The 12,014-nt window shown below is 36.0% G+C and overlaps 1 protein-coding gene across 3 annotated transcripts in view; it reads right to left on the bottom strand.

Annotated features, from left to right (window-relative positions):
* vti1a (vesicle transport through interaction with t-SNAREs 1A) overlaps window positions 1-12,014 on the bottom strand; it is a 134,713-nt gene that overhangs the window by 93,666 nt on the left and 29,033 nt on the right. For all 3 annotated transcript variants that reach the window (XM_016572349.1, XM_016572346.1, XM_016572347.1), the window contains one exon: window positions 7,383-7,467. In XM_016572349.1, coding sequence (XP_016427835.1) covers window positions 7,383-7,467 — 85 coding nt within the window. The remainder of the gene's footprint in view (window positions 1-7,382; window positions 7,468-12,014) is intronic.

The following is a 12,014-nucleotide window of genomic DNA, read 5'->3' as shown; positions in this document are numbered from 1 at the left end:
TGTGTTTTCAGAGCTCAGTCTGACTAGTTTCCTCTCTTAATCTCAGCCACCCAACTCTCTGTGACTCCTTAGTGAATTACGCTCGCTTTTCAACTGCCATCAATCTGCTGTCATCAGCGTGTCACTCCCATCACACAATTACCGTTTATGATCCTCATTCCGCAGTGACAAGGTACTGCCACTCTCTCTTCCCCCCTCTCCACTTTTTCCTTTTACTTCATTTCACTTTTTCTCTCTGCTTTTTGATATTGCGGTGCCTCAGATGTGCCAGCTCTTTAAAGCGGCCGATGAGGAAGCGTCCATGGGGGTCCTGGGTATTCGCTTTTGTCTTCCATTTCCTTCCAAAACAGTTTTATTTAACGCCATCCAGCTCGAGTGCCCTCTTTCACTCTCTCCGTCAACCAAAGGTCAATGAAAGACTGTTTGTGTGCGTCTGATATAAACAGACACATATGATCTGAAATTAAAATGACTTTCTGCCTCTTTCTCTCTCTCTCTCTCCATGTTTCTGACAAGTTACTTCAAAAACATTTTAGGCCATTAATGTTACAAACAAATTATGAGAAAATAAAATAAGCCAATAATAAAATAAGACTGGTCACATTTTACATTATAGTGCTGTAATTGTGCATTTAAGTAGTCAAGTAATTGAATACAGCGAGACTAATGAAGTACATGTAATTATTAAAATAATAATAACTAAAATAAGCATTTTATATTTAAATTAATTTTATTGCAAATACTATATGATTAAGTAATATGCATTACATGGATACACTAATGTAGTAAATAGTAAATACAGAAATACTAATATGCAATTAACGTAATTACTATGTAATTAATATGTAATTTTTATAATACCAATAATAAGTAAAATAAGCATTATATATTTATATAAATATTATTAAAATATTATAGAATTAAGTAATATGTATAACATTTATTTGATACACTAATGTAGTAAATACAGATATACTAATGACGCAATTAATGTAATTAATATAATAATAATAATAAATAAGCATTAAATATTTACATACATTTTACTAAAAATATTATAAAATTAAGTAAAATGTATAACATAAATACTCTAATGTAGTACATAGTACAGCAATACTAATGTAATGAATATAACTATTATAATAGCAATATAATATAAAATACCTAACTAAGATAAAATGTATATTAATATAAATTGTTTTATGTATAGAATTAAGTAATAATATGCATAACATGGATACTGTAAAGTAGTAAATAAATACAGCAATACAAATGAAGTAATGCACTTAATATAATAACAACAAAAATAATAAATAATAATAATACAACTTAAAATAAATTAAATATTAATATAAATGTATTACAACTATTATAGAACTAAGTAATAAAGTTTTATTTATGTTATGACCATAAGTTTTATGTTATGGAATTGCCTCTTACATATTTCATTAATTTCTTCTCAGCAAACACAATGACAAAAACATTATCATCATCATACATATTCAGTGTATGTTTTACTCTTTCCTGGGTTTCAATCCCACAAATTCAGCTTTTTTATCAATTCTGCTCTTCTCATACTTTAGTTTGAACTCAGTCCTGAGAATACTGGAGATTTTGATGCATCTAGCTGGTGGCAAGTGTTACTGGAGAGGCTCATTCAAAAGATGCAAGTGGGAAGCTTACCTCTCAATCTGTCACTCAATAGTTTATCTAGAAAAACGGATCTGCTCCCCATCACCCCAAAGGAAAAACCTCTCAAACTGCGTTAGGCGACTCAACAGTCAATGATCGCACTTAACATGAGCAAATATCGTAATACCGATTGGAATATATCAACAGGTCGACACCTGCACTCTCTATTGGCAATCCCAGAGACATAAAGATGCAAACACAAACACACCGGCTAGTCAAGTTTGTTGATTCAGCTCTTGCATTAAGAGCCTGTTTGCGGGTTTCACCATTGTGAAAGTTTGGCCCTTTGTCTAGATGCGCTGAAATCAGTGAGTGCACCTCGGCCACCGCAATTCAAGCGTAAACACTTTTGTGTGTCCCCATATAATACTGTTGCTCACAGACCCCAAAATCCTTGGAACAGCTGAGTCCTTCGGTGTCAAAGATAATGGCGATTTATTGCAATGTGAGGCTTTTTTTCAGCCTCTCCCCCGCCCTCCTCCTCCCTCGCTCAAACCGATTAAAATTAAGCCGTAAACATGTGAGGACAGAATTAGCACATTTAGCGAGCCTCCTCTCCCACATCCCATTTTCGCTCCGGAGCGGCTGATCCCTGCAGCCGAACGCGGGTGCAATTTTAATGACGGGGACCGTTTTTGAAGTCCAGATGAAAAAAGCGGCGCTTGCCGTTTGTGGCGGCGCTAGATACGGCGAGGCCGGGTCCGGCGTGATTGGTGGGGAGCAACACAAACTTGGACTCTGGGCTCTTCGATAGTATCGGTGTCATTTTCCTCTCCACGATAAGACGCCTCGCTGACAAGGCCCGATTAGGAGAGAAAAAAATCATTATTACATCGCCTTTCATCCGCCGGGGGGTTTCACGATAAACAGCTCACCCATAGCTAGATTTACAGAGTCGAAAAACCTTATATTACGCTCACGCACACATGCCATCACTTATATACATATTTCTTTGAATCAATGTTTTACGAGAGGTTTACATTGTGTATTCATATTTAGAAAGCTCTAAGTTCAAACTTCTGAAGTACAGGCTTAAGTTGTAGTCAAAAAAAAAAAAATCATACATTTTCAATGAGAAAATGCCCTCATTACAACACAAAAACCCACCATTGTCTTTAGAAAATCCACTCGAGCTAAGTTCTCCTTTCTGCATATCTGCAAACTCTGCTATTGAAATATTTAACTCTTGTGGCTCTGCTCCGTGAATCAAACAATTATCAAATACCGGCATATTCCTTTTGAAACACAATACGGCATTCAGATTTCAGCAAACTACAAAAACCCAAGTTATTTGGTATGCTATACCTCGAGGAAATCCACTTCACCAAATTGTCCTCATTAAAGAGAGAACAGTAGCGATGTGCTGAAATTTTAAACACGACTATACAATGAAGGAAATCAACTGGAACAGCTAAGCTGAAATAAATAATGAAAGGCTATGAAACAATTAATTACAGAGGAGGTTTTGTACAGTAAATTGAATTGTGTGATAAAAAAAATTAACCAGCAAAAAACAGCTATAAATGTATTATTATCATTATTATTTCTAAATATATGACTTTAGTTGAAGAGACTATTCAAATAGTTTTAACAATAACAGCAACTATACAGTACATTAATGAATGTATTCAATTTCATTTTTACATTTACTATTATTATTATCATCATCATTATCATTATTATTATTATTAAAACTACTACTACAATATTTTAGATTATATAACTAAATATATTCTTTAGGTTATTAAAATAAATATTTAAAAAACTACATTATTGAATGCGTTTCAATTTCATTTTAAATTTTAATTTATTTACTATTATTACTATTATTATTATTATGACATTGCTTTAAATTATATGTGACCCTGTCTGTGAAATCCAGGCTAAAGTCTCAAAATCTAATTATGAGATAACAAGCATCAAAGTTTGATTTCAACCATTAATTTCACTATGATTTCAATCTTTGACATGGCCTTACTCAGTCAACATTAAAGATATAAAGGTTATATTTTTTACAGAATGTTCTACATCTTTATGAAAGATGATTTTATGTAGAAAACAGTAAATCACACAAAAAATGACTTTAGCTGGGTTTTCACAGGCAGGGTCACATACAACTAAATATTATATTCTTTTATTTAAGAATTAAAAATATTTAAAACAAAAACAACTTTTATTGAATGCACTCACTTTAATGTTGACATATTTAATTTTATTACTATTGTTATTAAATTATACTGAATAATAATAATAATCATCATCATCTTCAAAAATGTTTAAAGTGCTTAAGAAGAAAAGGCCATAGCAACACAGAGAAATGACAGTTAAGAAAAAAGGGAATTCCATTCAAAGAACCAAGTTATCAGTTTCATAAAATGGTAGAAAACAACCAGAAAGTGTGGAGGAGAGGGATGAAGGAAAGAAAATGAAAGAACGATAACATGGAGGAGAAAGAAAGAGCGCTAGAGGCAGTGAAACGGAGAGACGGAGACAATCGCGTGTCTGTTACTGGGACGCTCTGACACCCATGGACTGACACAGCATGTCTTAAAGCCGTGCTCACGCTCAAAAGGAGCAGCGTTTCTTCATGTTTACAAAACATATTTATTTATTTCTTCATTCGATCATTTATTTTGTTATTTATTTCTATCGGGGGCACTCTCGGCTTCTCTGTAAAGCCTGCGACAACAATAACTACTCTCCCCCCTCGCATGTTCTTTTAATACCACTGCAGAAAAAAATCAAACCGCTCTCAAAACAAATTGATGTACGCTTTAATACAGTCGTCACATCATCACAGGGTCCTTGCGTCGTCTGCCTTGGTGACAACTGCAGGGCTGCTTAGCTTAGCCGCCATGGCTACTGCTTTGTTGGTCGCTTCAATGATTTATCACAAAAAAGGAAGGAGAGAGAGAAAGAAAAGAAGGGCCTCTCGATTGAGTCATTGGCACCTTTGATTGACAAGGCCTAATCAGCTTATCTGGGTGCTAATAAAGATGATGGCCTGCGGAGACACTCTCTACCTGGCTCTGCGTGAACTTTGGGCCCTGGTGAGGGCCCCAGGGGCCAGGCCCCGACCCACTCTGCTTATCTAAACACTGCTGAAATCAATCCCTAATGAGCTGGTTTAATTTTGCCCCATCGATCCGCTGACACTCCATTAAAATTAATTTTGATTAATTAATAGATTTTGAGGTCAACTGTCTGAAATTAAATTGTTTTCTTAGAAAAAAATACAACTAACCATTCTTCAACAATCCCAAATGTGACTGCAAATAACAGAATTACACCTCCTAGGTATTTTATTTTCCTCCATACAAAACATCTTTTGCCCACTTCCTTGGCTTTAATAAACAGCCGGGCATTTCTTTGATTAGGGTTTATTTAACTCTTGTGGGCTCTGGGACATCTCTGATTTAAATTGGCTGATTTGCTCCCTCCTACTGTACTCCAGGCTCTCTTCAGGCCAGCGTGCCTCTGGTTCAGGCAGCTTTAAAGTGGGTGCCCTCTGCTAATGAAGACCCATACTTTATTTATGAGACAGTTTGGTAAAAAGCTCTGCATGTCCAGAGAGCACTCTCAATATCTCTCTGAGGGCCTGGAGTGCTCCTGACATGCTGCTAGTGCTGGACTGAACGCACCACACACTAAAACACCCTTAAAACACACACTCTGTAGGTGCAATCAAAAAAATTCATAACATTCAAATTGCATTAAAAGATTTTTCCATTATAATCAAAAATTCAAGAATTCAGTCAACAAATCATCCTTGATAATAAAATTATTTGGTCAATACAAAGAGCATGTTTTAAAAGTTGTTTTAAATGACAAATTAATTTAAAATAACAAAACAAAACTAAATCTTAAGCAATTTTGTGCATTATTAGCGCTCAGTGCTTATTTAAAGCAGTAATAGAAATAATGAAGAAAATGTGACCGTAAATGTTATAGTAATTTTTTTATATATATATACGATTTGCAAACACACTGATATTATTTTGATTCTAACTATGCTATTATTTTAAATGTAAAAAGAATTTATAATAACATACACAATATATCAATATTAATTCTCCATTACTTTATATTTATGAAATGTAGAAGTAATAATAAAATGTGTAAACAAACATACGGCATGTTTAGATTTTAAGTAAGCTATTATTTCAAGACTTTAAATGTATTATTTGTTTGTGTGTGTGTGTGTGTGTGTGTGTGTGTGTGTGTGTGTATATAGATATATATATATATTATTTTACACTTAAAGCTATATAAAATAATACAACAAATGTATTGTGTATTACTGTGTGAATACTTACACTACATACATATATATATATATATATATACTGTATATATTCAATCTTCAATTCAATATTCTGTCTTAAAGTAATAGTATAGTTTAAGTAAAAACAATATTTTTTAAATAAACTAAATAAACAACAAAAATATTAGATAAATACAATTAATTATTAATTATTATTTTATGAAACAGAAAAGCTATATAAAAACATATATAAATATATAATATATTTTATTATTAATTTATTATTAGTAGTAAATAATAATGATATATTTTCTATACTAATTTAGAATTGTTTTGCTTTGTTACAGGACAGCAGAAACCCGAATGGTCGGCGCTATAGCAGGTGTGGATTGCCGCTCGAGTGAATTTTAACACACGGTCCATAAACTGGCCGATCCACCTCAGTGTGACACAGAGAACGAGGGTCACCGCCGCAACCCAAACAAAGCGCATCTATCCCTGCAGCTCCTCAACAGCCACTGAAGCGGGTCTGTGTTTACCCCAGCGATCGCTGTGCATTTTGCGCATGGTTGCTGTGCCCAAATCCCAAAAGTACAGGGTTTGTCCTTCTTGGGCCACTTCAGTTTAGGACTACCTGCCGCTATGCTTTTAAGATGCAGGTGTGTGTGTACGTGAGTGTTGGGGTGGTCAGTGGGGTACGGGGGTCAGGGATTAGGATCACAGGACTGAGACAAACGCCAGTGGTCTGTGCAACCCTTTCTTGATTTGAATTATTAACTGTGTCAACGTCGCGCACAAGCCACCCTGCCATTATAGTGTAAATTGACAAACTTTTCAAAACTAAGGCAGAAGCCAAAGAAAGCCAGTAGCTTCTTGAAGAACGAGCTTTGATACGTCTCTGAGGAATACACTCTGCTTCAACAACACGGTGACAGTCAGGCTAAAAAAAAAAAGCCTGCTGATTCAATCTATTTCAGATCTAAATTAGTTCATTTTCTTGTATTTAAAGATAAAAACTAACCTTCAGACAGGTGCGAATCAGGTGACGTCTAAGGTGCTTTATTTAGAAACCGGTTTATTAAAATATCTCGGTCTTTATTTAGCTTGAAAAATTGCAGGACAGTGGAGGCAGGGAGTTGTTGTTTATTCTAGTCGACACGCCATCATTTGGTACCCATATTAAAACTTTCTCTCTCTCTCTCTCACACACACAGGTAGGTGAATGGAAATAAGGTGGTGTGTTTTGTGTGAGCCTAACAGTACTGCGGCTGCTGCTCTACACCTCTCTCCCTCTTGCTTCTCTTTGATGTGCTCCTGAAAATGTCACCAGTCGTCAAGGCGTTTTTTTTCCACTCTCTCTCTCTTTTTACCGCGCATACGAGCGAGACAATTTGCTGTCGCTCACCCCCCTACCCAGAATGCCTACCAGTTTCCACCGCTATCTGGTAGCCAGCTTCCAGCCTCCGAGATGACCTTTCCAGCCTCTCTGTGTTGTCCAACAGATGTGCTCTCTGAAAACAAACCACAGATGGAAAGAAAACAATGAGAGTGATTGAGAAGACTGGGACATTATTTACAGAGACATTTTCAACACAATAATAGACACATTAAGACAAAAGGGTACAGACCACTTAATTTAACTTATATATTGATTTCAGAACGTCTAATTATGAGTTGCGTTTTGATAAATTGGACTGATCTTCGTGAAAATCCCAAGCAAAAAAGGACGGAGCTCCAATCTAACACCTTTCCTTCTTTTTAATTGAGGCTTCCTTCTTGCAGTGGCTTTGTTCTGAAGGTGTTGCCAGATCTCATTACCTCACATTTAAAACCAGGGCAAAGATTAGCATGGGAGGGATGGCTAATTGAGCTGTAATATATTTTCAAATGCTGCTTCAGATTACCCAATATCTGTTAGTCTGAGTTCAGGATGCCACCATAAACATTGTTACACTAAGAAAAATGGTTCTTTTAAGAACTGTTCCATTGAAGGTTCTTTCGGGAACCCAAAATGGTTCTTTAATGGCATCGATGTTTTGGAACCTGTATTTTTAAAAGTGTATGCTGACACTCTAGTCTAAAACACTTGCTGGTTTCTCTACTGTGCATTTCGGATGTTTTAGGTGTCACTGTAAATAATGCAAACCCAACAAGGCGTGTAAACTTTTTCAAGGAAAGGTTGGTACGTCTTGTGTTGAGTTACAGATGTATAAAGTCAGAAGTCATAAATGTAAGATTAAAATAAACATCATGGTCAAGGGCCAGATGCATTAATATTGCACATTGTGGGCAGCATTTATATGTCCTTCAAATGATGACAACTCATTTCAGAAAAATAGTAACCTTGGCCATACTGAAAACACTGAAGTGGTCTCAGACTCATGTTTCGAGAACATAAAATAACAAAAACATAAAAATACAGTAAATTAACAACAGTGTGTGAAATATTACAATTAAAAATATATATATTTTAAAATAAACCAATTAAATAAAAATTAAATATATTAAAATATTAATGAATTTTATAAAGTAAAATATTCCTGTTATGGCATATGTGATGATTTGGTGCATAAGAATCTTAAAATTATCTTAATATTAATTTCTTAATATTATCACAATTGGAAAAAAAAGTGCTGCTTAATATTTTTGTGGAATGAATAGGAAGTAAAAAAAAATTCTTACTGACCCCAAACCTTTGAGTGGTAGAGTCGGCATACTAGAAATAACAGAATTTATGCAAAATATCTAAATAACTCATACATACGTAAATATATACGTGCTAGAAATAAAATACAGTGTCCAAAAATTAATTTGTAAAAATGTTTTTATTTTGGATTTTTCTTAATTTAAGTTTTTCATTGCTAATTATAGCATATAAGCATAGATTTAAGTAAAAATGTTATTCAGATGTCTTTTGTTCCCATCTTCTCCCTTTAAAATATGATGATCATGTGATTCACAGCATGATTCAAGAATGATCCAAATCTTGGACACCAGAACATCAACATTTAGCACAAAGAATTTCACACGATCAATGTCAAAATTTACACTTATTTCAGATTCTGAACAATTTTAAGTCAGTAATGCATATTTTTTATTCATTTCACATCATAGCATCTCTGTTTAAAATGTGGCACAATCCTAAAACTTTCTTAAAACTATGTAGTCTTAAACTTTTGAACCTCACTGCAGATACTAAAAAAACTAAGATTCATGCACTATTTTCTGGTAAGTCATATCATTTATGAGTGTGAACACTGAATGAGACCACTGCATTTCTATTTGTAAATACAGAACAGAGAGAGCTAACTACATTTCTAAAGGACGTTAACCTTTATTCCTATTTACATGCACAGAAAGAATAAAGGCAGAGGGAAAAAGCGAGAGAAACAAGTTTCCAGTTCTAGTTAAGCTGTCGAAATATGTAGCGGCTAATCACTCCAAAGAAATGAAATGAAAAATAGACGACATTCCACTTTTCAAAGTTTGACAATCACAGAGAAGGGAAAGAGGGAGAAAAAAAAAACTGTCTGAACTATTTTCTCTTCTCCTCCTCTCGGTTGACAGATGTCATTTAAAATAGCTGAAATACTTTTTAATAGTTTAAGGGAGGGGGTGTTCGTGGGAGATAGAGGGAGGGAGAAAGGGAAAGAGAGAGAGAGAGAGGGATAGAGAAAGAGGAGAGAACAGGGGTGGGAGTGCGTATGGGGAAAAGGGAGCCATCTCTGCCTAATGAGCCCCTCTGGATCAGCTGAGATGGAGGGGACGTATTGACATGCACCGCTTAAACTAATACACCTAGACCAGGGATGTGCCTGTGTGCCTGGAAGCACAAGGCAGCCGGGGATACTGACAGAGTAGCTCGCTCCCCCGTCTTCAAAGAGCTCAAGTGATTAGTATGTTATCATTACCATTCGAAACGTGATTTTCCTATTCCCTCTCGGCAAAGGTGACACGTCTCGGGGAGACGGCCAGCAGACTCGCGCGCCGGAAAGCCACTTCAAAGCTTTTTCTTGAATTTCTCTCCCTCGCTCGTTCTCACTCCCTCAGTCGGTCTATTTTTCTGAGGGAGGGGGGCTGTTGATGTCTATTGTGCGCGTGTGTGGGGTGCGGGGGAATGGGGGTGACACACACCGAAGGTGGCCGCGTAGGTGCAGTGACGACAAAAGCGCGGAGAAATGGCGACTTCCTGAAAACGTGAAAGAATGGCCTATCAAAACGAATTACCTCGCTCCAGCGGATTTGTTTTTTCGAAAAATGTCCCACGTGTGGATCCAAACGCATCCGTAAGGAGGTGATTATGAGTAACAAAGCACGTTAGACATAACATATCAGTTCAGATATTTAAAACAAAAAGCCCTAGATGCATATCACTCAATTTCATAGACCAAAATGACCTGAATAAAAGACATTTCTTGATTTATTCACTATTGGAGCAGCAGGACTGTCAAAATTGTCTCTCTTTCAGTCTTATGGAGTTCAACAGAAGCTTCTTTTAAAGAGGGCATGATAAATATTGGTGCGCTTGTGACCGCCTCTGCGCGCGCCCCTTCTCATTTGTGCCAATGCATGTATGCCTTTTTATCTGACACCTACTTTTTCTACAAAGACGTTCTTAGATACTATAAACGAGAATTTTTTTCTGTTGTGAAGAACCGCACTTCAGTTGTAAGTTATTAACGTGGAACCCAGGAACAATGCGAATGTGACTCAAAAGAATCGTCTTCCCTTCTCTCAAATCAAACACAAGCGCTTACAATCGCAAATTTCTAAAGTTTTGATGATTCCTTATTATTTCAAATGGGGAGGGGGGAGGGGTTACAGTCAAAGTGAATAATGATGACAGCTATGATTCAGACTGACTATGTGTGATCTTCTCCACCGTTTGTTTGGGACTTGTAAGAAAAGGAATTACAAGTGTCAAACAGCTGTGAATAAGGGTGCTAAATATTTAAACATGTTTTCCAGCTGAGGAAAAGTACAGTTTTAAAAAGCAGGCTAAGTGTGTATAAGCTGCATAGGCTTTGATTCAAATTCAGTAAAATGGGAAGGGAAAAACATGTGTGATTTAAAAACTCTACATTCTGGGGGAAAAACAAGGGCTGCTGAACCCACTGAAGATGTCTTTTGACCCAAGGCTGAAAAAAATGCTATACTCCCATTTTGTTTGGCCATGTGGGAAAAACAATAACAAAAAAAGGAGAAACACACACAAGTCAAGGTAGCAAAGAACGCAGAACTGAGAGGGGCTGTAAATTATAAATGCAGGAGGTGGTATGGCTCTACAAATGGGATTATTCAGCAATAGGAAGTGAAGAAATCTAAACAATATACTGATGTTCACACAAACACAGACACGAGAGTCTACAAAGATCCTCCAAAACAGAGGCACTGCTGAATTTCTTCTCTTATTTGAGCTAAGAGGATCTTCTAGCATGCGCAGTATTGTTTACTTGAATGTTTCTGGTGTAGCTTTGAGATGGGGAAGAGCAAAGAATATTATCAGGCACTTTAGATCATTATATTTGAATTTGTGCTGTTATTTTTTTACAGTACATAACAGGATGACACATACTTACAGTAGTAATGAATTAGTAAAATGATGCAAGTGTCGTTTTACTTTCATAAGATGACAGAAGCGAAGATAAGGTTTTCATTTTTCCATCCATAAATATTTAATGCGCCTTTACAATTTCTTCAAGATAGAAAGAATCAGAAATTTGCATTGTAAATACTGTTATCTTTAAAGATAAGCAATCACTTACTAAAGATCTTTACAAAAGCAGGAAGAAACATGATGCAGTGCTATCCAGTCCTCCACTGAGAGGAGGCTTCCTTTATGAATGAAGATCTTCAGATATTGTAGTCTGTGTGTGTCTGCATGTGTCTATGAATAGGGGAATCCCAAGTCCAAACAACAAAACTCACACACACACACTCACAACCCTAGACAGGAGATGAAGATACCGGCGAGAGAACGTACACACAAGCACACACAAATCGAGACGACAGCCTTTTTTCCCGTAATCCACATGCATGCTCACTTCCAAGTCGGATG

The sequence above is a fragment of the Sinocyclocheilus rhinocerous genome, unplaced genomic scaffold (assembly GCF_001515625.1).
Source record: "Sinocyclocheilus rhinocerous isolate Xijiao unplaced genomic scaffold, SAMN03320098_v1.1 scaffold140, whole genome shotgun sequence".
Taxonomy (NCBI): Eukaryota; Metazoa; Chordata; class Actinopteri; order Cypriniformes; family Cyprinidae; genus Sinocyclocheilus; species Sinocyclocheilus rhinocerous.
The sequence above is the reverse complement of the archived record's forward strand: the minus strand, read 5'-3'. Positions and strand labels throughout refer to the sequence as shown.